This window comes from Bombyx mandarina, chromosome 22 (assembly GCF_030267445.1).
Source record: "Bombyx mandarina strain Sakado chromosome 22, ASM3026744v2".
NCBI classification, from domain to species: domain Eukaryota; kingdom Metazoa; phylum Arthropoda; class Insecta; order Lepidoptera; family Bombycidae; genus Bombyx; species Bombyx mandarina.
Genome location: NC_143228.1, coordinates 11,234,930 through 11,262,153, shown reverse-complemented (window position 1 = coordinate 11,262,153; position 27,224 = coordinate 11,234,930). Strand labels below are relative to the sequence as shown.

General features: G+C 35.5%; 1 protein-coding gene across 37 annotated transcripts in view; it reads right to left on the bottom strand.

Moving 5' to 3' along the window:
• The window catches only part of LOC114252100 (zonadhesin), a 160,670-nt gene extending 139,158 nt beyond the window's left edge, over nucleotides 1-21,512 (bottom strand). For 30 of the 37 annotated variants that reach the window (XM_089736897.1, XM_089736912.1, XM_089736904.1 and 27 more), the window contains exons 1-9: nucleotides 21,391-21,512; nucleotides 18,903-19,064; nucleotides 17,370-17,552; nucleotides 15,556-15,747; nucleotides 14,766-14,948; nucleotides 13,445-13,606; nucleotides 11,906-12,088; nucleotides 10,580-10,771; nucleotides 9,888-10,070 (exon numbers count right to left, since the gene is read on the bottom strand). In XM_089736897.1, the coding sequence (XP_089593023.1) occupies nucleotides 9,888-10,070; nucleotides 10,580-10,771; nucleotides 11,906-12,088; nucleotides 13,445-13,606; nucleotides 14,766-14,948; nucleotides 15,556-15,747; nucleotides 17,370-17,552; nucleotides 18,903-19,064; nucleotides 21,391-21,454 (1,504 nt within the window). In that variant the 5' untranslated portion in view covers nucleotides 21,455-21,512. The remainder of the gene's footprint in view (nucleotides 1-9,887; nucleotides 10,071-10,579; nucleotides 10,772-11,905; nucleotides 12,089-13,444; nucleotides 13,607-14,765; nucleotides 14,949-15,555; nucleotides 15,748-17,369; nucleotides 17,553-18,902; nucleotides 19,065-21,390) is intronic. The other 7 variants (XM_089736899.1, XM_089736914.1, XM_089736921.1 and 4 more) reach the window with 5 other exon arrangements.
• Nucleotides 21,513-27,224: the final 5,712 nt, after the last annotated feature.

The window sequence follows — 27,224 nt, the reverse complement described above, 5'->3', positions numbered from 1 at the left end:
GCGCCGCGGGGAAACCCCTCTGCCCGGGCATGTGACTCCCTGTCTATCGAGGCGGGGGTGGTGAGTTGCGGGTTGATAACTAGAAGGCTTGAGTTGAGATTGTGATGGGTGGGACTGTCACTTAATTCCTCTTCATCTTCTCCTTCTTTATTCTTCTCTTCTTCTTTCTTCCTTCTTCAATGTTCAGGTTGTTCAGTACTTGCAGTATGCAAGCTTGTCTTGAAAATGTCGTTAGCGAGATTCAGGCATCCGTCAAATATATTGTGTACCGTGATGGCTACCGGCTATAAAGTTAATGTCAATTTCGTAATTTCATTTGATCTCCACTTATCGGTATTCTCGCCTCGGGTATTCCGCTAATACCTATTGATTGGAAGCTGTTCCCTTAAGAGACCTGTCCTTGCTATAGTCATGATGGACTATAATTTGTACTTTAAGGACATTGTAACTCTATTATCGACGGTTTACTGACAGATAAGCAAACGTAAACTCTAAGAGTTAGTTGTTGATTAAAATTGTATAGAAATCCCACAATTCGTATTTTTACCATATAACATAGGATTTTAATTGTAATCTTTGAATTACCTCTGCTACTGTTCATTATAGAAGGATAATATTTTCGGGACATGGAACTACCGGATGTCTAACTTTCGTAGCTCATAAGTCCATAATGTCACTCAGTACTAGTGGATACTACCGTCTTGTCTATGCTCAATGAATCAAGCTGACAGCTAAAAACAAAAATGATGCGCGTGCAACTTGGTGAACGCGAAAGAAGTGAAACTTCTTTAGCGGTCTGTAGTATTATGGGTTTCTTCATTTTCACCCTTAAATCAAATTTCTCTTGTAATACGGAATGCTGTGTATAAGAGAAGCGGCCTAGCTCTTTCTCTCTTTTTTTCTCTAGCCGTAACGAATCTGTGGAGAGTTAAATTTGTCTTTTTTTTTATTGCCTTTGTAGGCAGACGAGCATACGGCCCACCTGATGGTGAGTGGTGCATGAACTTCTGCATGAACTTCAGCAATGCCTGGAGAAGAGCCAAGCCGCTGCCTACTGTTAAGTACTCTCCACAAGTCTCATTTGAAGAAGGATAATCTCAACGCACCTAAAAAAGTTTCACTTCAAAAACTGCGCTGTAACCACTTTTGCTCATCTATAGCAGTAAAGAATGTGTGTGTAAGCCTCGTGTACTGTTGAAATACCCCCGTCCGTAACAAGCTGGAATATCTCCTTAGGCTACGAGCGAATATTAATTAATAAATCGATTCTTAAGGAGTAAACATCAAGAAGATGTAACTGATAACTAATTGTACCATATCTTGACATATGGGGACGAAATCTCGAAAAGGTTTTTTTATTGCCCTTGTAGGCAGACGAGTATACGGCCCACCTGATGGTGAGTGGTCGCCATCACTCATGGACATCAGCAATGCCAAACCGCTGCCTATCGTAAAGTATCCCACCCTTTAAACCAAAGTGAAATTCAGTAAAATATTCTTGTAACCATATGTCCTTGTGTGTAAAATTTAAATAAAGTTTTTGTTCGAGTTCTATTTTTTTAATAGGTCAAATATCTATGGAGAGTGATGTAAATAAAACAAAAATATGGAAACAAATAGTTTTAATAGTTGTAGAACACCACATAAAAATATTATAATTTATTCAAAATTGATTTAGTAATAAAAAAGTGTGTGTGTCCGCTCCGACGCACGACTGGAGTTTACTGGATATAAAAATTAAACGAAACAATACGAGAAATAGTTCTATATTACGACAACACGATACACTACAGATTATTAACAAATTAACGAGACACAAAACAAACGACTAACAAATATATGAAAATACAATAATGAGAGAAACGCGCGATCAGTACGAGGCTTTGTGGCGGACTGCCGGCGCATGTACTAGCATGTCACACGAAATGCGCATAACGCATTTCGTGTGACATGCTAGTACGATTTTGGTCCCCATAATTTTCATACCCCGGGCCTATATATGTAAATCGATTCTAAAGGAGTAAACTCCAAAAATTTTCATCTAATACATTTTATTAGCTCAAAGAAAAAATATGCTGCAATGATGGACCTGTAAATAATTTAAATTATAGTTTAGTATTTAGTAAATCTTTAAGGTATCATTACGTTTTAAATTTTGTTAGTCACATATATCGAAGAAATCTAGAGAACTGATTAAATATACACGCTCGCACGAAAAAAAACCTTTCTCTTTCTTTACATTTCCCAAAATACTTAGAAATAGGTAAAGTAACATTACTCATATGCTATTTTAAGCATATGTGTTATGCACAATACAAACACACGCTATAAATGTTAATAAAGCCAAAACATGAACTACTGCGCAAGAAGGTCACCTTAATTTCCATTAAAGACACCACAAAACAATGGATCCCTTTGGAGTAACACACAAAAAACATAGCTTCTGTCGGCTATGAAGTAATATTCGTTCTCCGGAATAATTGCGGATGTTGGTTTGGCACCGACAACAGCTGGAAATTTAGAAATAAATACCGAAAAATGGATTAATTCGCTACGTCAACTTTCCAAAGTTCTTGAGAATGTTTCAATTAAAACTCTTTTACCTAATTTCCAAACGTGTGCATATTATGAGTAATTTAAAAGTATTTAAAAAGAATAGTTTGCGTATCACACGATGCGCAATCGAAAATAGTGATGAGCTGTAATAATTTTTCCTAAGATTCTCGATCCATAAATCTGATAACATTTTGACCTCATCTTGAAAGGCTAAAGGATAGTATAACGTATATGGCAATTAATAAAAACTAACAAATTTCATAAAATAGTTGATTTGAGAAAAATATAGGGTAATTTCGATATTCTCAACGTCCAGTCTATTGTATAAATCTATTATACATCCTACTACATGAAAATAGAAAATTGTTTTGCGAAGTCCATTTTATTCCATAGTAATATTAGATTAATAGGAGAGTACAATGAAAATAAAAATATATTAAGCCATTTTTTGTGAAACCTAGAAAGAGCAAGAATTAAAGGAGCAAACAATGAAGAGGGTACAAAATTTCCTAAAAATCACCTTAAACAGCGAATATTCCACCGAATATTATGTCTGTTCCAATTTTAATAACAAACACAAAGGGATGGTCTGCGTTGAAGACTAATGGTTCTACTTCAGATATCGGTAGACTTAACGTGGTACCGACTACTGCTGTAAGTACATAATTATATTGAGATCCATCATTATTATTACTGTCGTATATTTATGTGTGGGAACTCACTGCCTTTTTGGCGTTCGTATCCATACGCATAGCATTTATCCATACGCATAGCATTCCGGCGCATACGACAATATGATCAAGGTCTTATTTCTAATGTAATAGTTACTATCTCATCTATAAAAATAAAACGAGAGGAAAGAGCGGAATATAGAGTTATGCCAGTGTACCTGGTCGGCCTCAGCAAATGATTATACAAAAGCAGTCATTATGTATAATTTTTTTTAAATATATACACTGAAATTTTGTTTTTCACTTTTATTTATGCATTTGGTCTGTATTTAATGATTTTAACATTAGTTTTGCCAATGATATTAACTTGCTTTATAATAATGATAGGTATTCAAATAATAATATATATTAAAAAAATAATCATCTGGGCAGATCTTTGTAAATGTCTAGCAAATGGACATATAATTACAAAACCACGAAAATATTGATAAATCATACATTATAATGCCTTTTTATTTGAATTCCTTCTTATGAATAATCAAAACCCACTTAGGAGCCACACGGTGCGTTTTCAAAAAAAAACCTTACGTAGATGGATTAAAAGAATAAATAAAGTTACTAAAATTAATATCGCAATTTGATTAGTTACACCCTTCGATTTCACAATTTGCTTTCACCTTAGGCACCTATGAACAATCCACTGAAAATTGGTTCATCGTTAATCAAAAAGAAGAATACGTATGGATGGTCTTGTAAATCTGAATCCAAAATATCTTGTTGAACAAATAAAGGATCAAATGCATTTCTAAATGAGTACAGAAGTATAACTAATTTAAGTGTACTAGATAATTTATATAACTTTTTTGACAATCATAAAAAAATAGTGCGATTCAAATATTTATTTATTAAAACATTTTTTATTCGAAACAGTATAATTCTCTTATTATGATTATTATTACAAAAACTTCACAATTACAAACATTTAACTTTACATTAATAATATTTGTTCAACTTATCCGACAAAAACCCCACTAAATATAATGTCATCTTGAACTTTGATTGCGTATACAAATGGATGATCTGCTTCAAAATAATACATATCTGTTCCACTTCTTTTAGTGAGTACGACGGCTGTAAATTTATATTTATTACGCGACTACATTTCGTTGACATGTTAAGTACATTTTAATTTCTGATGTTACGAAAAATCTCAACAGTGTGACGACTGTCGTCCGTGATTACGTAAAATGCTCTTCTAATTATTATAAATTATTTTTAAAACTCAATGGAACTCTTAAAATATACTATGATGCAAAGCATATTGTAAGTTCGCACAAGTTGGTACCACCATTTTGTTTGTTATGGTGAAATATTCTTGTTATCAAACTTCGAATGGTTTGAATCCTTTAGACATGAGTTTGAATTCTTTATTGAAAGTTTAATAATTTCTTATTTTAAAACAAGAATAAATGATACCACGCAAGAATAAGCAGGTCGTGGTACTTAGGTGGGCAAGAAGTGGAAATATTCCATTCCCGATACTTTTATTGCAGCCCTCGTATTTGATTTTTGTCTTTGAAATTGCCGTCGTGGTTAAGCTTACAATTGAATTTTTTTTTTCATATTACGGAATTCTTTTAAAAAAAAAACTCCAAAATTGGAAAGTGTTACATTTTTTAGCTTTGTCAATTTTGAAAGTATCATAATTTAGATATAGATTAGATTTAGATTTTATTATTTTGATTGCCGATTGAAAACATAAAAATAATCTTACCAGTTGCTGCCGCTGCCTCGGTTCCAGTTTCATCAACTATGATTTTAGCTTTCTGTATTGCAGCAGAAACATATACAGGGTCCGAATTTAATAAAATTCCTTCGAAATCATCTGATCGTGGATCGAACATTTTGGTTACATTCAGCTATAATGACAAGTAGCAATTAGTATCGGTGATGAAAATCATGTGGTACCATAATATGGTATACATACAGTAACTAATGCTTTCAAAATATAATATAAATAAATAGTCGTGATATGAAAGGCTATGTTATCTTAAACAAAAAAGATAGTAGGCACTTTTTTCAGGTTCGATACTTTGAAAGAGCCTCGAGGCAAAGTTGATATTACTATGACATTGAAAATGTTGTTTAACATTAAACTCATGAAATTTATGATTTGATATCAATACAGTTTCAAGGAGACGATATTATTCTTCTTCTTGTCTATGTCCTTGTCTAAGTCAATCGGAGCGGCCCAACATAAATTCAAATTGTTAAGTTTCAAGTTCTGGCGTTTCGGTGACGTCAGTTCTTATTTAAGATCTCGGGATTAGCAAATTATAAGCATTTATTATAGGAGTGATTAAGATACAAAGGAAGTAAACAAGAGAAAAATGTTTATATAGTACAGGGCGGTTGTATTTGCAACTAGATGTATGTAACAACTCTTAGTTTCTTATTTCAAATTATTTTCATGAAATACTCTTATTTAGTGATATTTATCCCGAGAGTCGATATGTCACGTATACTTATATATAGTGCATTAAATTCTAGTACTGATATTCCTTTTTACATTAGTCTTCCCCTTTTCACACTTTTTATAACGAAATTTTCGAATACTCTTTAGATTATTAGAATTACTAACCTTCTGGGAAAGTTCTGCTATATCGATGTTCGTTTCTATATCCATCTTAGGTAGGAAACATTTGACTTTCTCTTGCCTAAGTGATTTAATGCTATTAGATAATTCATCTGAATTTCGTAATTTATCTAACATCTGGAGAAGGCCATCTTTTTTCTTTGGTAACAAGATTACTAAACTAGAATTGCCGCCTTTGTAGAACAATTCTAAGATCTGAAACGGGATAATTATATTTTTATCAAGATGGAACAAGTATATTCATTAATTTATAATTTTTTTCCCCATTTGGCTGTATACGTATAACTGTTCAACAGAGCGATAAATAATTTATATTGCCAGCGAAGTCATTAATGTTTTTATTTTATTTTTATTGCTTTTTTTTAAGTTTCTTTAAGTTAAAGTTTTAAGTTTATTTTTAAGTTTCTTCTTCTTCTTTCAAGTTCGCACAGGTTCTCGAGTCTGCGTTAACTTGCGTTCGACTTGTTTCGCAACGATGAGTGAGAGAATTAGGTTTTATGCCAATTTTGTTTTTACTATATCTCAAAATTCTTTTTTGAGCAACATTTCTTGTGCAATTTTTTACAAAGCAACTTAAAGAAGTTGTTGCTGACTCATACCTGTGCATCGAGAATCTCGTTTTCTCCATAATTAAAGTTGTTTTCTTGATACATAGTCTTTATGGACTTAGTTTTGTTTGGTGTGATGTAGAAGTCTCTGTCGCGAGTGTTATTAGGATTGAACTGATTTTGCCAATTTCCCTGAAAAATTTTGTACATATTTCATTAAAAAGGTGATGTAAAAGATGTATTAACTACAATGTTAGCGGCTATGGCTTGATGGGCGTAGCTATTAAAGTCTACCTGGTCGTGACTGACAGAAAATTATTGATTGCAAATAAGTAGTATCTCAATTGAAGTAAGACATGCTATTTCTTCTTCTTCCTTGTCTTTATCACTCTTAACAGATGGTCGTGGTCATTACTTTAAATGTTGATGGCAGGCTTCATAGCGAACTATAAACGCAGATGATGGGAGTTCTTCCCAGAATACGCGGCTATACTTATACAATATGGTTACGTATTCCATAGTACCTGTCAGTAAATCTGTATTATCTTTTTGGTCTTCTATGTGTGTGGTTTGTAAACGAGGGACTGGGATTACATCAAACAATTCCTCGTGGCATTCTCCATATGATACAAATTACAGTGAGAGCTCACTACTTGAGGTTTGATAATAATAATAAAAAAATTAAATCTAAGAAAATAGTAACTCACCAGGAAATAAATGGCGTTAACTAGAACCAATCTAGTGTCATCGCTGAACAAATCTTCGCTGACAAGATTTTGAATTAAGTTATTAGTTTTGTTTGCGACCTGGAAATGTGTTAGGTATAAAAGTATATTAATTAACGAAATATCGTAAACTCCTTAATGATGAAAATCGTGGTAAGAGTTCTTTAAATAATAGTGTGTTTAAAGTAAATTTAAAAAAAAATCAGCACATCATTTATAATAGACATCTTCAGTAAAAAATCTATAGTGAAACTTTATACAATTTTACGTAAAATAGTGCATGTGTTTGTAATTCCACTCGCACTAAAGGGGTCTAATATCTGTTTCCTATGATCACAGTGATGTAATGTATATTTTATTTATGAGAACTATCAACATGACAACTATCATAAAATTAATCAATAACTTCCATAAAGAAATTTAAATTTAATTACCCATCCGTTTATTGTGTCTGCAGCTTCTTTCGCATATTTAAAATCAATATTTTCTCCTTCTGAGTCAAAGTAAGTTACAGCGTCGTTCTTAAACTGGTCCGTAAAAGGATAATTTATGTTGCCGTAGCATTTAACTGCCACCGTCAAAAGAACTGAGCTTTGAGACCGATAATTCGTAAGCAAAGCGGGGAAAGCTTCCTTGATCTGCGAAAAAAATATTTGGTATTGATAAATTACGTTATTATTATTAGTCTTCAAGCTCTCGGTATTAATTATATATTAAAAGTAATCGAGTCATCGTATTCCCATTTTGCGGAAGTTCTTCTGCCGATGCCACAAACTGTTGATTGAGAATGATAGTACCTGCCTTTACCTGCTCATACTAGGGTGTGCATTATCTAACAATACCTACATATTCTATAATTGCAACAAAAATTGTGAAGATATTCACGCATTAGGGCCCTTGACTTAGAAGACGTCCGTAAAAACTACTAATCAGCTTCTTAGAAAAACAAATAAATTTAATGCAAAATGTTTTGAACAATATGAAATGTACTTTGTACCTGATCCTTATTGTCGAGGTTTATAAACTTTAATAGTTGATCTAAAGTTTCTCTAACGGCGTATAGCGCTAGTTGACCGTAAGGAATGAGTACAGATACGGGTGATGTAACGAAACTTTGTCCTGGATCCATTTTGTACAATTCCTAGAAGAAAAAATATGAATATCAAAGACAATATACCAACATTTTTTACCTTTTCAATATGTTTCAAATGTAATAAAAATTACATTATATGAGAGTATAGTAGATATTAATATTTTAAATAAATAGCTTTTTAGAGTGCCTGCAAAATTTCAGAATTTAAATACAGAAATATTATTTGGTTTAAGCGAGATTTTATCTGTTTTTTTTTTCCTTTCTTTCAAAACTAGTCTGATTTTCTGTCAGTGGTCATGGTCACTAGTACCATCAGCAATGCCAGGGGCACCAATCACTTTTTGTCATTGAGGACTGCAAAAAATGTTTGTGTAAATGCACTGTAGATTAAGATATTAGTTTCAGAAAATGTGGATGAACTGTACTCTATGCTCAGTTTCGGGACCATTGCTTTGGTACCGTGAGCGCTAGCTTATTTGTTTAACTTCCAGAAATGATTTTTCAGTAGCAACGTTTATGATTCCTTCCCTGACTATCAAGTCCGCTTCATTACATACAATACAGTTTTTATTAAATTAAGTAATATTACCCAAAGAAACTGGCCAACTAATGCCATGTTTCCTCTGCGGAGTTTTTCCAAGGATTGGTCAACATTTCCCGATGAATTGGTAGTAGCTGCAAATCAAATACACGTTTATTCAATGCAACCGTCGCACTTCGAATAAGCTTTTCATACTTTAAATTGTTTTATAGTTATGTATTAAACTAACACACTGTAAAAGTAATAAATGTTATTTGCAATAGAATTTTTTTTCCTTTGTCTCAGTATTTATGGCAAGACTAGGCATACACACATATCCCAATATATAACAAGGCAGTAAATAAATTAAACATAGTATATATACACAAAACTACACATACCATACAAAGTATAAGTATTATCAATATGGGATGATTACGAACTCCCTTATCCGTATTCACACAAATACACAGCCAGATATAAATCCGCACACATACATATTCACACAAAAGATTAATATCAATAGAGTACTTGTAAATTTTTTCTTAAATAATTAGGAAATCATTTCTTTGACGGTAATTCAACGTTAATCTAGGCAAATGTTTTTAAAAGGAGTAGCACTGCAATACATAATATTCTTATTTAATGAAAACGTCATTTTGTTTATATTATCACAACGATACAAATAAATTCATATTAATAGGTTCGGGAAAAAGTAATTTCGCTTGTAATAAAATCTCTTTGGCTATACTATTTGTATCTGGCTGGTGTTGGTGTCATTAAGATAGATATGTTTAATAAATGTCAGAACGACTGATGCTTTAATGCCGGGTTGGTTGAAAGGCTGTATTGAAAGCTTAAACGTTTCATATTACAATCTGTACATATTATTATATTAAAATAAATATGAATGTTTGTCCTCTATGCATTCCCGAACCGTTGATCCAATTGTGATGAAACTTACGTACGTACGTAACGTACACTTGTGGTTGGGTCTCCATGGAAGGTTTTGTTCATAGTACTATAAATGTAAGCGCGTCAATAGTTTTAAAGTTTTTTTTCTAGTTTACTAGTATTGTATATTTTCTAAACTACAATCTACGTCTGAAAATACTCACGGCACTGGTTTGGTTTTACGCATTTTCCTGTATTCTCGTTTAGGTAAAATCCTTCTTTGCAATCGCAAGCATTGTCATAGCAAATTAAAATACATGGTCTTGACTTTTTTCCGATATCGCCACACCGTTCGCTACATTGCAAGCCGCAGCCGGAACGAGCGTTGTTGTCTCCACCGCAGGATGCTTGAAAATTCATAATAGGAGATTCAATAAGACAATCCGCGGTAAATTGGCCTTTATTTTACTAAGTTTATGCATCCACCCGCAGTCCGCAGTCACAAAACTCCATACAAACCAAAAAATACCCAGTTTGAGATATAAGATTTAATTTGGATTTTGATATTCATGCGTGTCAGCTGTTATCATCGATATATTACCACAATATATCGATGGCTGTTATTGCTAAGCTATGAATTGACTCTTTAGTTTGAAAATATCATAAAAATTAGACAGCTGAGTCATAAAGTCTTGACGTATTATTAAATCTACGATACGACGTTGGCTAACCATGTCCGACAATAACATAGAAATTGGCTTCAAAAAAAAAGTAAGAATGTCCTATCCGAAGCCTGTCTAAATGGAGACCAGTCATAATAACATACATACGAGAGGAATAAGAGAATAGAAAAACAGTGAGGATGAACAGTTCTAAATAAATTATGAAATATTTACTAATAACTGTAAGTACTCACGACAGTCGATTTTTGGTATACACGTTCCATTATCAGCTCTGACGTAGTTTTCTTTACACAAGCACCCTTTGATGCAATTCTTGGGATCTATTCTTGGGCAAGCAACGGGTTTCCCTATTTCCGAACAATTCTTCGGTTGGCAGTACCCTTGTATACAATCATTGTAGACTTCATCTTTACCACAAGTAGGAGCTAAGAAAAAAAAAACATTATATCTTTAGTTTTGTTTCGTGACATAAGTTGTGAACGTGATTAGATTAATATTTTGTTATTTCTAGTATTGCGTTGTTAGTATTTCTGGGTGTAGCGAGAAACAAGGTGTATAGAGAAAAATGAAGTAATATTTATCACGTTTCTACAATAAAAAATCGGTTACCAATAAATTTGTGAATTTGCGTTTTTTGTCTTTTACAGAAAATTATACAGAAATAAATTTCCGACAAATACAATACTGAAAATGTATAGTTATTTGTTTTAAAATTAGTCAGTCTAGTAACAGAAGATGTAGAAGTATTAGAAGATCTAGAAGATCACTTTAAATTTTATAAGTTTAAATTTATTTTTATAAATCTTTACTTCTTACACAAATTTCTAGTAATATAAATCCTATACATTCGTTATTAACAGATGTGTATATAAATAATAATACACTTCAGTTTCATACATATTATGTTTATGTACACTATTAAATATTGAGGTAAATATTAAATATTGAGCTATAGTTATATAGTTAGGTATATAGTCGAGGTTAAATATTGAGGTCTACTTCATTTCTTTCTAATTCATTTATTCTGTAAACTAGTATAAACTAAATAAGATAGTATTTTGCGGTACGCAGCGGCTTGGCTCTGCCCCTGGCATTGCCGAAGTCCATGGGCGACAGTAACCACTCACCTTCAGGTGGGCCGTATGACCGCCTCTATAATTTTCTTAGTTTTGAATTTATTTCTTTTCCCCATCTTAATCTGCTCCTCTTTCTTTTCGTTTTATCTTATGGCCAATGTCCATTTCTATTTACGCTTTTATATAATTATTGTATTTTCGCTATTTTTCCTTTTTTTTTTCAATTTTGATGTGATTGTTTTCCGCGTACAGCGAGCAATGCTAAATATGACCAGTCTCCACTGTTGTGAGAGTCAACGTTTGGTAAATATTTATATGCAAAAACAGTAACGACACAGCTTTTTCTTAAAAAAATATTCATTCCATTGTTTTGTAATGAAAGTATTTAAAAAAACTTCATTAAATAAACATTCGGTATAAATTAAATTTTTCCGATATTGACCACAAAAATACAATTGTACTCAATAAATTATCCAAACTTACTGCAGTCTTCAGGTAAAACACATTTATTAATGTTATCATCGTAATAATATCCGTCTTTACAATCGCAGCCGTCTTCGTAGCAAATCTCAATACAACCTTGACTTTCTTTGCCGATATCAGAACAATGTCTGTTACAATTTACTCCACATCCAGCAACAGCGTTCGGATCCCCATTGCATGAGTCTAATAAATAAAATGTAAAAGAAATTAATCGTTGAATTTGAATACAAATGCATTATTCATTTATATGACCAGATAGTTAATCCATTATGTTATAATATTTTCTGGCTTTGCACCTTTTTTTTTTTGACCAGAAGCCGCACCTCCTATTAGGTCCCCGCGCCTAGGGGGCGCGCGGGTATCTGGAACTGGTCCGCGACTGCGAGACCACGGGCCCAAGAAAGTTTTCAGGGCCCTACCCACTAAATGAGTCCCCTGCTCCCTTCGCCCAAGCGTCCGATCCCCTCCGAGGACAGAACCCCGATGAGGTAAGGGAGTTACCGCGGTCAACACTACAACCAGACGGCGCAGCTCACCCCAAGGACGCCCGGCCGACGGAATCTTCGAGGCGAATCGAAGGCTCTGAAACGTCGGCCGTCTCGGTACGGCAGCCCGTTAGGTCGCCCAGACACTGCCGCTGGTATCCTGGAATACCCCGCTGGACCAGAACCAGCCTGCCGGGTCGGGGCGCGATACACCGCCAACCGGTCGCTCTATTATTGATACTCCTTGGCGGCGCGCTAGAGTGCTGGTAGCGCGCCGCGCGGCCTCTACCCCCTTAGGTCGCCCCTTGACCTTCACCGGGGGTTAGCTATACACCAGAGCAGACCTACTTTTTCTTTAATCAGGCACTATGGCATTCATCAACAGTGCATTCTTTTTGAGAAATTTTTTTGGGCTTTAGAGTGAAATTGAGTGGAGTTCACTCTAAACTGCGCTCCCACAGCCCTATTACTTTCCAGTAGTAAACAATAATAAATATACTTTATTGGTGTAGCGTGCAACATTCGGTCGCACTCGGGCGTCATCGGATGCAATCGGAGTTCCCGAACGCGCAGGTGTCCCGTGACGTCATACTGCGAGATTCGCGCGCGTTGATTTAAGTTGATTGTAAAACGTAATATAATTTTAGTTTTAATTGGTGCCTTGTAGTGCCTGGCGACTTGTTTACTCTTTTTACTTTTTAATAGAACATTGTACACATATTATATTATTATATTGTTGAATTGGTGTGTTTGACTTTTATGTGTTCGGAGCATAATATCCCGAGAATACAAATAACAAACCACATTGGCATTGACATTGTCTTCGAGCAACGGTATACACTTACTATAAGGCATGCTATTAAATCAAAAAATTTTACTTTTCTTTTTAATAAAATCTATTAATTAATTATGAAATACATAATTTAAAGTATTTAATAATTAATCAATTTAATATTTATTTATGTGAATAATAAGTAACATTATTTGTGATTTAATTTTAGAATAGTTATAAAATGGTCACGGCTTATAAAAATCATAGAGATTACGTACGTACCATCACAATCATCTCGAACACAAACTCCTTCATCGTTCCTCACATATCCTACTTTGCAAATGCATCCTTGAATGCAATCCATAGGATCCACACAACAATCTGGACTATCATAGCAATTGGCGCAATCTGAAGATTCTTCGTTTTCGCCACAAAGTTGTTTTGCTAAATTAAAAAAGTTTGTTATTTGTTTTTGGATGCGCTATGGTACAGCTTACAGTTTTCATGTATAGAAATTTTAAAATGGCGTTAACTACCGTCCATAAGTTCGAAACATAGGAAATAGCTATATAAAAATTCTAACCCCGAGACCAAATCTTGAATGTTTGGTGTTAAGGAATAAAGTTAGCCCTCGCGGGAAGGTACCACTGTCCTGCCTATGTTTCTTTTATAGAGTAAACGTGTGAATGAGCTCCGGTCCACTTGGTTGTAATTACCTTAGCCCATAGTCAACAACAACGTAAATTCCGCCACTCACCTTGGGACATGAGTGCTGAGTTTTAGTGTTATAATACTACGGGGCCCCATCCTTCAAACCGAAACGAATTATTACTACGCGGCCGAACTAGGCAGGGGAATAGATATAGGTCAAGTCATGTGTCATGCGTTCTATTTTAAAGGGTGTGGACTACCTATAGAGTTCTGTTGACAATATGAACCAACAACTTTTATACATTAATTGTGCATATATCGATTATTTAGATAAATATATACATACGAGTATGAGCATTTGTATGCTCTTTTTTAACATTTCTTTGGCCTTTAAAAGCATTCATTTGAAAGCGGTTTTTGTTTGTGATAAGTGTTTAATGTTGTTGGAACTGATAAAAAAATAAACTTGTTAACTCACTCCGAAGATCTTTGATACTTATTAAATTTTCACAATCGCGAGAGTTTTATATGCTGATTGATTAACAATATTCACAAATTTTCGTTTTAAAAACCGGCATTTTATTTCAGTTTTATACCGCTTTTGATTTGTTTTTTCTTTGGTTTTATTTTCTTGATGCAAACTTAGTTTTACTTGAAGCATCAACAGATGGCATTAATAGGGGAAGACCTGAATAGGGCAGTCGAGAAAGGAGTAAGGAAAAAGAAATTCTAATAGTTGGGACTCCAGGAAGGTTTTTGTCTCGTATGATAGGATACGTACGTACGTACCGTATACTTGTGGTTGGGCCTCCATGGAAGGTTTCTGTCATAGTATCATCAATGTAGGCGCGTTAATAGTTTCAAGTAATCGACATTTTTCATTCCTTTTTTCTAGTTTATTAGTATTGTATAAGTAGTTTCTAAACTACAATCTACGTCTGAAAATACTCACGGCACTGGTTTGGTTTTACGCATTTTCCTGTATTCTCGTTTAGGTAAAATCCTTCTTTGCAATCGCAAGCATTGTCATAGCAAACTGCAGCACATGTTCCTGGCTTTTTTCCGATATCGCCACACCGTTTGCTACAGTGCAAGCCGCAGCCCGAACGAGCGTTGTTGTCTCCACCGCAGGATGCTTGAAAATTCATAATAGGAGATTCAATAAGACAATCCGCGGTAAATTGGCCTTTATTTTACTAAGTTTATGCATCCACCCGATGTCCGCAGTCACAAAACTCCATACAAACCAAGAAATACCCACTGTGAGATATAAGATTTAATTTTGATTATGGTATCCATGCGTGTCAGCTGTAATTGCTAAGCTTTGAATTGACTCTTTAGTTTGAAAATATCATAAAAATTAGACAGCTGAGTCATAAAGTCTTGACGTATTATTAAATCTACGATACGACGTTGGCTAACCATGTCCGACAATAACATAGAAATTGGCTTCAAAAAAAAGTAAGAATGTCCTATCCGAAGCCTGTCTACTTTTTTTATTTTTTTTTTATTGTTTACTTGGGTGGACGAGCTCACAGCCCACCTGATGTTAAGTGGTTACTGGAGCCCATAGACATCTACAACGTAAATGCGCCACCCACCTCGAGATATAAGTTCTAAGGTCTAAATGGAGACCAGTCATAATAACATACATACGAGAGGAATAAGAGAATAGAAAAACAGTGAGGATGAACAGTTCTAAATAAATTATGAAATATTTACTAATAACTGAAAGTACTCACGACAGTCGGTTTTTGGTATACACGTTCCATTATCAGCTCTGACGTAGTTTTCTTTACACAAGCACCCTTTGATGCAATTCTTGGGATCTATTCTTGGGCAAGCAACGGGTTTCCCTATTTCCGAACAATTCTTCGGTTGGCAGTACCCTTGTATACAATCATTGTAGACTTCATCATTACCACAAGTAGGAGCTAAGAAAAAAAAAAACATTATATCTTTAGTTTTGTTTCGTGACTTAAGTTGTGAACGTGATTAGATTAATATTTTGTTATTTCTAGTATTGCGTTGTTAGTATTTCTGGGTGTAGCGAGAAACAAGGGGTATAGAGAAAAATGAAGTAATATTTATCACGTTTCTACAATAAAAAATCGGTTACCAATAAATTTGTGAATTTGCGTTTTTTGTCTTTTACAGAAAATTATACAGAAATAAATTTCCGACAAATACAATACTGAAAATGTATAGTTATTTGTTTTAAAATTAGTCAGTCTAGTAACAGAAGATGTAGAAGTATTAGAAGATCTAGAAGATCACTTTAAATTTTATAAGTTTAAATTTATTTTTATAAATCTTTACTTCTTACACAAATTTCTAGTAATATAAATCCTATACATTCGTTATTAACAGATGTGTATATAAATAATAATACACTTCAGTTTCATACATATTATGTTTATGTACACTATTAAATATTGAGGTAAATATTAAATATTGAGCTATAGTTATATAGTTAGGTATATAGTCGAGGTTAAATATTGAGGTCTACTTCATTTCTTTCTAATTCATTTATTCTGTAAACTAGTATAAACTAAATAAGATAGTATTTTGCGGTACGCAGCGGCTTGGCTCTGCCCCTGGCATTGCCGAAGTCCATGGGCGACAGTAACCACTCACCTTCAGGTGGGCCGTATGACCGTCTCTATAATTTTCTTAGTTTTGAATTTATTTCTTTTCCCCATCGTAATCTGCTCCTCTTTCTTTTCGTTTTATCTTATGGCCAATGTCCATTTCTATTTACGCTTTTATATAATTATTGTATTTTCGCTATTTTTCCTTTTTTTTTTCAATTTTGATGTGATTGTTTTCCGCGTACAGCGAGCAATGCTAAATATGACCAGTCTCCACTGTTGTGAGAGTCAACGTTTGGTAAATATTTATATGCAAAAACAGTAACGACACAGCTTTTTCTTAAAAACATATTCATTCCATTGTTTTGTAATGAAAGTACTTAAAAAAACTTCATTAAATATAAATATAATATAATATATAAAATATAATATAAATATAAATTGTAGTCGTCGTGGCCTAACGGATAAGACGTCCGGTGCATTCGTGTTGAAGCGATGCACCGGTGTTCGAATCCCGCAGGCGGGTACCAATTTTTCTAATGAAATACGTACTCAACAAATGTTCACGATTGACTTCCACGGTGAAGGAATAACATCGTGTAATAAAAATGAAACCCGCAAAATTATAATTTGCGTAATTACTGGTGGTAGGACCTCTTGTGAGTCCGCGCGGGTAGGTACCACCGCCCCGCCTATTTTCTGCCGTGAAGCAGTAATGCGTTTCGGTTTGAAGGGTGGGGCAGCCGTTGACTATACTGAGACCTTAGAACTATATCTCAAGGTGTGTGGCGCATTTACGTTGTAGATGTCTATGGGCTCCAGTAACCACTTAACATCAGGTGGGCTGTGAGCTCGTCCACACAGCTATGCAATAAAAAAAAAAAAAAAAACATTCGGTATAAATTAAATTTTTCCGAAATTGACCACAAAAATACAATTGTACTCAATAAATTATCCAAACTTACTGCAGTCTTCGGGTAAAACACATTTATTAATGTTATCATCGTAATAATATCCGTCTTTACAATCGCAGCCGTCTTCGTAGCAAACAGCAGCACAAATTTGACTTTCTTTGCCGATATTATAACAATGTCTGTTACAATTTACTCCACATCCAGCAACAGCGTTCGGATCCCCATTGCATGAGTCTAATAAATAAAATGTAAAAGAAATTAATCGTTGAATTTGAATACAAATGCATTATTCATTTATATGACCAGATAGTTAATCCATTATGTTATAATATTTTCTGGCTTTGCACCTTTTTTTTTTTGGACCAGAAGCCGCACCTCCTATTAGGTCCCCGCGCCTAGGGGGCGCGCGGGGTATCTGGAACTGGTCCGCGACTGCGAGACCACGGGCCCAAGAAAGTTTTCAGGGCCCTACCCACTAAATGAGTCCCCTGCTCCCTTCGCCCAAGCGTCCGATCCCCTCCGAGGACAGAACCCCGATGAGGTAAGGGAGTTATCGCGGTCAACACTACAACCAGACGGCGCAGCTCACCCCAAGGACGCCCGGCCGACGGAATCTTCAAGGCGAATCGAAGGCTCTGAAACGTCGGCCGTCTCGGTACGGCAGCCCGTTAGGTCGCCCAGACACTGCCGCTGGTATCCTGGAATACCCCGCTGGACCAGAACCAGCCTGCCGGGTCGGGGCGCGATACACCGCCAACCGGTCGCTCTATTATTGATACTCCTTGGCGGCGCGCTAGAGTGCTGGTAGCGCGCCGCGCGGCCTCTACCCCCTTAGGTCGCCCCTTGACCTTCACCGGGGGTTAGCTATACACCAGAGCAGACCTACTTTTTCTTTAATCAGGCACTATGGCATTCATCAACAGTGCATTCTTTTTGAGAAATTTTTTTGGGCTTTAGAGTGAAATTGAGTGGAGTTCACTCTAAACTGCGCTCCCACAGCCCTATTACTTTCCAGTAGTAAACAATAATAAATATACTTTATTGGTGTAGCGTGCAACATTCGGTCGCACTCGGGCGTCATCGGATGCAATCGGAGTTCCCGAACGCGCAGGTGTCCCGTGACGTCATACTGCGAGATTCGCGCGCGTTGATTTAAGTTGATTGTAAAACGTAATATAATTTTAGTTTTAATTCGTGCCTTGTAGTGCCTGGCGACTTGTTTACTCTTTTTACTTTTTAATAGAACATTGTACACATATTATATTGTTGAATTGGTGTGTTTGACTTTTATGTGTTCGGAGCATAATATCCCGAGAATACAAATAACAAACCACATTGGCATTGACATTGTCTTCGAGCAACGGTATACACTTACTATAAGGCATGCTATTAAATCAAAAAATGTAACTTTTCTTTTTAATAAAATCTATTAATTAATTATGAAATACATAATTTAAAGTATTTAATAATTAATCAATTTAATATTTATTTATGTGAATAATAAGTAACATTATTTGTGATTTAATTTTAGAATAGTTATAAAATGGTCACGGCTTATAAAAATCATAGAGATTACGTACGTACCATCACAATCATCTCGAACACAAACTCCTTCATCGTTCCTCACATATCCTACTTTGCAAATGCATCCTTGAATGCAATCCATAGGATCCACACAACAATCTGGACTATCATAGCAATTGGCGCAATCTGAAGATTCTTCGTTTTCGCCACAAAGTTGTTTTGCTAAATTAAAAAAGTTTGTTATTTGTTTTTTGGATGCGCTATGGTACAGCTTACAGTTTTCATGTATAGAAATTTTAAAATGGCGTTAACTACCGTCCATAAGTTCGAAACATAGGAAATAGCTATATAAAAATTCTAACCCCGAGACCAAATCTTGAATGTTTGGCGTTAAGGAATAAAGTTAGCCCTCGCGGGAAGGTACCACTGTCCTGCCTATGTTTCTTTTATAGAGTAAACGTGTGAATGAGCTCCGGTCCACTTGGTTGTAATTACCTTAGCCCATAGTCAACAACAACGTAAATTCCGCCACTCACCTTGGGACATGAGTGCTGAGTTTTAGTGTTATAATACTACGGGGCCCCATCCTTCAAACCGAAACGAATTTTACTCAAAAACAGTCGTAAGTCGCCACGTTTGGTAACTTGCAAATGATTTCTCTTTCAGGTAGAAAGTAAAGTAGAAAGAAAGTAAAGAAAACTTTAGTTTATGTTTAGTTTACGTATGTATAATATTTTAAAACTGTGCATGGTAGTTTTTTTCCTAATGCTTAAAATAATTTATGGTGCAATGTAATTAAGGTAAAATTGCTCTAATATTTTATATTGCAATATATTATGGCCAGATAGTTAATCCATTATGTTATATTTTTTGGCTTTGCATCATTTTTTTTTTGGGCCAGGAGCCGCACCTCTTATGATACTATCATATGATCCTATTTGGGAGGGCGCGAGTCCTTCTAAGAAATCAGACCATCTGGCATCTCTGACTTCGGCGATGCGAGACTTTACGTCGCGTTGTAGGGCACGCATTCGAACACGATTATCCTCTTTAGGATACCTATCGTAGGCACGGATCGAGGCGTTCTTGGCTCTAAGGAGTTCCCTAATATCATCGGGAAATTAGAAGCGGTAAAGGAAGCCCTCCGCTACAACTTGCTTCGATGACCCATCTAATGTCGAGGTGATGTGTGACGTTAAGATGTCTATGGCTTCAGCGGTACCCTGAGGAGACGGGGTAGAGTCCGGGCTAAACGAGAGCGATGGTGGATCAGATTCAACCAGGCTGATGCCCAGCGTATGCCAATCCATCACAGTCCTCGTGACGGGAACGGAATCGGGAGCGCGACCGAGCTTCATAACGACGGGACGGTCGTCTGAATCAAACTCTGAAACTACTTCGATCGAGTGTAAGCGCAGAGTTACGTTTTTTAATAACGCCATGTCGAGTATATCCGGGCGATGCGCGATATTTAGCGGGTAGTGAGTCGGGGTTAGCGGAGCGACGATATCAAAGGCGAGATCATCGACTAACGCGTCAAGCCGCCTGCCATTCGGGGTTGTGGTGTGTGAGTTCCACCTGATGTGTTTACAATTTAGGTCGCCCGCCAGAATGACAGAGCTCCCCATGCCGAGCAGCGCCTCGATATCACTGCTTAGAACGATCTTATCCGGTGGAAGATAAACGGACGCGATAACGATCGGCGCGCGTCCCGTCAGTGAGATTCGGCACACTGATGCTTCGATATTAGCGAGCGCGGGAGGATCGAGCGGGACGCAATCCAGGGGCAAAGTACAAGTCTTTCCTATGTCATTCCCGTATCAACTCTCATGGTATTAATTACGGTATTGGGTATTATTTTTACCGGTTAGTTGCGAGAGACAGTGGCTTTAGAATTTAGAATAACGGCACCCCAGTCTTTATTGAAAACTAATCGGGACTTATTATTTATCACGGAGGTCTTTTAGCATACATGTTTAATGTAGACATTAAATATCAATAAAATAAAGTGCATAGGGCGGACCAAAAAACACTGTCAAAAAAAACTATTCCCAAATAAAATAAAAGGTGAACTATTATTTGAAATTCGTCGAAAGTTCCAGAACTTTACGACAATTTTTATTCACATTTTATTAATTTGAAATATTTGTTGTTATATGGAGATAGAAATAGTTAATTTTTATGCAACGTATTTTACTAATATAATTAAGAAAGTGTCTTTTGTAAGCAAACAGATTTTTTTGGGAGGGATTTTTTTATTTTATCACGAGGCATCTTGAGACAAAACACCAAAACTTTATTTTAGTGATTTATTTTATTTATTTCGTTAGTGGTCTTCTGTTGAGTCCTTTTTTTTTTGTTACGCAATCTCGCTGCGTGATTTTTTGAATATAAATATGAAAATTTTCGGATATAAATATTAAACAACTTTTTTAAATAAAATAAAGAAGTTAATTGCGATGTCTAAATTTGTGCTGGATGAATAAAAAAAAAAATTCAGTATTCTCTTATCACACAATTTCGTAAGAAATTTATAATGCAAGCTTACCTTCAGTAGAGTCTACTAGAAGCACATTAGCGATACAGGCTACGAACAAGAACGTCTTTAACATTTTCACCAAAGAATGCTTTCTGAAGTGCTTATCAAGGCTATTCACTGTTTTATAGTCGCCGTTTAAAGTTCGTGCACTTGTACAAATATATAAGTAAACATATGTAAAGGATGCTTTTGTAAATATTTAAATAAAAGAAAAATAACACTGTTTTTTTTTTCGTTTTGCCATTTACATTTTCATGTGAACCTTTTAAAGCATTTTAAACCGGTTTCTTTAATTTAAACATATTTCAAATTAACATAATCGTTTCAATCGGTTGAAAATTTGTTAATTTGTTTCAATTACAGGAAAAGTTCATTGTCATGTCGTTTTTGAATTGACTCGTATACCGAAATTGTTTTTCTTTGATATTTCAATATCAATAAACGTATTAAGTCCCCTAGAAGACTTGCTCTTTAAAATAGTGCATTAATTCTACAATTTCTCATTTTTAGAGATAAACCCTGATTCTGTCCGCGTCAAAACTTTTTTTCTTGTACTTCTGTAATAAAAAATAGTAAGGTAATTAACATACTTAGTCTGGCCATAAATACTGTTACAATTAAAAATAAACAAAATATTACGTTTAAATTTGGAATCTGTCATTTTTATATGATTGCTCATTGAGTTTTTTCATTTTGGCGCCAATACGTTGTACAATATTTTGCGATATTAAAATGGAGTGGGGTGATGAAGAGAACCGAATCGCTGTGATTGCATTACACAAAGTAGGTATGGAGCCAAATGCAATTTTTAAAACTCTCCATACGCTTGGTATTAGTAAAATGTTTGTGTGCTCAAAGCTCTAAGGAAGCTTCCCAATTAGTCGACAGAGTGCAACGTGGGCACTATCCGACAGTGATGGTTTGGTGGGGTATTAGCTATGAAGGAGTGGCTGAGCCATACTTTTGTGAAAAAGCTATCAAAACATCTGCACAAGTGTATCTAGATACCATTCTTGAGAAGGTAGTGAAGCCCCTTAACAACACCACGTTCAATAATCAAGAATGGTCCTTCCAGCAAGACTCGGCGCCAGGTTTTTTTTAATTTTTTTTATTGCTTAGATGAGTGGACGAGCTCACAGCCCACCTGGTGGTAAGTGGTTACTGGAGCCCATAGACATCTGCAACGTAAATGCGCCACCCACCTTGAGATATAAGTTCTAAGGTCTCAATTATAGTTACAACGGCTGCCCCACCCTTCAAACCGAAACGCATTACTGCTTCACGCCAGAAATAGGCAGGGTGGTGGTACCTACCCGTGCGGACTCACAAGAGGTCCTACCACCAGTAATTACGCAAATTATAATTTTGCGTGTTTGATTTTTATTACACGATGTTATTCCTTCACCGTGGAAGCCAATCGTGAACATTTGTTGAGTACGTATTTCATTAGAAAAATTGGTACCCGCCTGCGGGATTCAAACACCGGTGCATCGCTAGATACGAATGCACCGGACGTCTTATCCTTTGGGTCACGACGACTTTTGAAATAAGTAATCTGACCATAAATACTGTTACATAAGCTAACATAAATTAACATTTAGAATACTTAAAACACTTAACAAGCACTTTAAAACGGCGTAACAATAAGATTGCAGTGATCGCCTTGCACAAAGTGGGTATGGAGCCGTCGATATATTCCAGAAAAAGCTTGGTATTCGCGATATGTTCGTATATCGTACTATCAACACTTCATACGCCGAAGACCAGAAAAGATCGGGGCGGCAGCGTGTTGTTAGAAATACAAAGACGGTTAATGCTGTCAAAGCCAGAATTCATACAAACCCCATTAGAAAGCAAAATCTCTTATCGCGAGAAATGAAGATTCCCGCCAAGACGTCGCGTATTATAAAACAAGACCTGAAGCTCGGTGATGTACAGGGCACGCACTAAATCAATCTTTACAATTACAGAGAGCGGATCGATTAAAACGCCTTCTGTCGCGATATGCAGGGGAAAGGCACAAAAATATCCTCTTTACCGATGAAAAAAATTCACAATTGAAGAACACTACAATAATCCTTAATGATCAAGTGGACGCTCATAATTCTAAAGAAACAAGTGGTCAAAAAAATACAAGACGTGGTCATCATCCTGCGTCAGTGATGATTTGGTGGGGCGTGTCTTATCAAGGAGTCACAAAACTACATTTTTGTGGAAAAGGAGTGAAAAATTCACCCATGTTTATCAAGATACAATCTTGTATCGTGTTGTGAAACCACTCAGCAATACACTTTTTAAAAATATACCATGGACTTTCCAGCAGGACTCTGCACCTGGTCATAAGGCACGAACTAACCAAGCCTAGCTTGAAACCAACCTTCCGGATTTTATAAGACCTGAAGACTGGCCCTCATCTAGACCTCAGCCCTTTAGATTTCGAGTTATTTATTTCAGTTCTAGAGGACATGCTCTAAACACGGCGACATTGAGTTTCTTAAAAAATCTTTAGAGCAAGCAGTGGCAAAATGTCCCTAGGAAACGTGGCCAAACAGATTAAGGGCCTGTATAAAAGCCAAAGATGGCCAATTCGAATGGAATATTTTTTCTATTTTTTGCTGAGACTTTAATAAATATGTAGGTTTAAATCTTAATAATATTATTATACATTACATACTACATTAAAAAAATGCATTTTCATTTGTAGCAGTAGTTATGGCTGGACTAAGTAGTAAAATATTTAATTGACATTTCTATTTTACTTGTATTATATTGAGTTATTGTCTCAATATTTGACATAGACGGCGGTGATGTCTCGTATATTACACACATAATTAACAATGTTAAAGATGTTCAGTCATGTATATTAACTATGGTAATATTAATTTTGATTTCACACTATTAGCGAAATCTAAACATAACAATGGCATGTCAAATTTGAATAAATTTATAGATAACAGTAACTGACAACGGATAGCATAACTTCTATTACTTACAAAACATCATTTATCTATAATATAATAATTATATCATAAATATATCGATTCAAATTCAAATTCAAATTCAAAATAATTTATTTCAACTTGGATGTCATCAAAAACACACTTGTTGAATGTCAAAATGTAAAAGAAAATGTTAACTCTACCACCGGTTCCAAAAAAAGCCACAGTTCTGAGAAGAACCGGCGAAACAAACTCAGCGGACTTTTTTTTTTTTGTATTTTCTCAACTATTTTCTTTTTCTTTTTAAACAAGAAAACATATTTACAGTATACGAAAAAACAAGTTGTACAGCAAGGAACGAAATAAGTCTGAAGACTTACCGGTTCACCTTCCTTCCACTGCCTCGCGCTCCCTGGGCTCAGCGTCGTTTCCGGAGGTGGGACCGTCTGTCCCTTGACTGGTACACGATGAACAATTGTCGCTGGTTGTAATGGTTACGCGTGACTTGCATTGGATAATTTTTGTTGTTTGTAATAAAGAATGTCTGCCGCGGAACGCGTGTGTTAAGTTACTATACGACGGCGACCTCTGCCCGTAGGCTTGGAGGGGTTGCTCAGCAAGCTTCTGGTTGGCTAGCCGGCCGTCTACAGGCAAGATCGAACCTTACTGCACCTAGGTTAAGACTTGTGTTGTCTTGAAGATGTATTGTCTAATACTCGATATTAATAAAATTACAGAAACACGAAAAATCTGTTTCGGTACGAAACACAAGTCAAAAAAATACAATTCAAATAAATAATAATAATAATGAAAAATGAAAAGGCCAGGAGCGAACGCCTCATTCCCACGTAGTGCCATCTAGTAAAAAATCCTTAACTTTATAATATGCCTTGTTGCATAAACGTTCCTTGACAGTTTTCTTAAATTTATGAACAGGTAGTAGTTGAACGTTTTGTGGGATCTTGTTGAAAAGTTGTACACCCAGCCCCCTGAAAGAGTTGCTTATTTTCTTAATTCGAGCCGCCGGCAACGCAAGCCTATGTTTGTTCCTAGTGTTCACATTATGCAAATCGCAGACTCTGGGGAATTCTACAATGTTTTTACGCACGTACAATAAATTTTCAAAAATGTATTGGGACGCTAAAGTTAGAATTTTGATTTCTTTGAACTTGTCCCTCAAGGATTCCCTCGGGTGCATATTATAAATAGCACGAATAGCCCTCTTCTGCAGGATGAAAATAGTTTCGACATCGGCAGCATTGCCCCATAGCAAAATGCCATAGGACATAACACTATGAAAATAACTGAAATAAACTAGACGTGCCGTATCTTCATCAGTATACGTTCGTATTTTTTTACCGCAAACGCTGCAGAACTAAGTCTATTCGCTAACTTGCATATGTGAGGACCCCACTGCAGCCTGGAATCAACTGTTATACCAAGAAAAACTGTCGAATCAACAAGCTCCAGTATCTCTCCACTTACAATGATATTAGTGTCTACTTGTCTAACATTAGGTGTGGTAAATTTTATACATTTTGTTTTTTTGTTATTTAATAACAGATTATTAACACTAAACCAATGTACCACGCGCGAGATAGCATCATTCACATCGTCATAATCTTCCAATTGTCGTTTAATTTTAAACAATAAGGATGTATCATCAGCGAATAATACGACCTCGTGACAGGTTTCAATAAACTTTGGTAAATCATTGATATACACAAGAAATAAGAAGGGACCCAATATGGAACCCTGAGGAACACCCATATTAAGTAAGACACCGGAAGATCTCTTTCCTTTAACGTCTACCTTTTGGATTCTTCCGGATAAATAAGATTTAATAAGTTCTAATGAAACGCCCCTAATACCATAATGGTGTAATTTCCTCAACAATGTATTATGCTCAACACAATCAAAAGCTTTAGATAAGTCGCAGAATACCCCAAGGGCATTATGCGATTCCTCCCAAGCCTGAAAAATATTTTTAATAAGATCTACACCTGCATCAATAGTCGAACGGCCTCTAGTGAATCCATATTGTTTGTTATGAAGCAGGTTATTGGAATAGAAATGGATCATAAGCTGTTCCAAAATAATTTTTTCAAAAATTTTACTCAATGTAGGTAGTACTGAAATGGGTCTAAAGTTAGTGGGGTCAAAAGTACTACCAGATTTAAACAGAGGTATTATTTTACTATATTTCATTAGATCAGGAAACACACCACTATCAATACAGTCATTAAATATTGTAGCAAGGTAAGGTGCGATTATATCAATAATGGATTTTATAACCTTAATTGATATTCCCCATAAATCACCAGTTTTTTTAATATTAATGAGCTTGAAATTATCAATTATGTCCTTTATAGCAATATTTGTGAACTTAAAGTTAACACTGCATTTATCAACATGATGTTGCAGTAATGATTCGGTGACGGTAGGAGATGAAATTAAAGATTTTGTAGTAGAAGCTGGGATATCAGCAAAGTAGCGCTCAAAGGCACTGGCCACTTCTTGATGAGAAGTTATTATTTTATCATTGATTTTCAAAATTGATTCAGCATTGCTGTTTCTGACATTCCCAGTCTTCCTATTAATGATATTCCAAGTCATTTTAATTTGGTCAGGTGCATTTTTTATAAGATTGCCTAAGTGCAATGACTTGGCCAATGTACAGACTTTTTTAAACAGCTTGGAATATTTACAGACATACTCATGAAATGACTTATTATGATTATATGATTTTTCATGATAAAGGTCATATAATCTCTGCCTACTTTTGTGAATTCCAACAGTCGCCCATTCATTGAATGATCTTTTATTAAGTAAGATCAGAGTTTTAGAAGTAAAGATGGCACTAAATTCATCATTAATGCAATTAAATAAATCCATGTAGTGAAC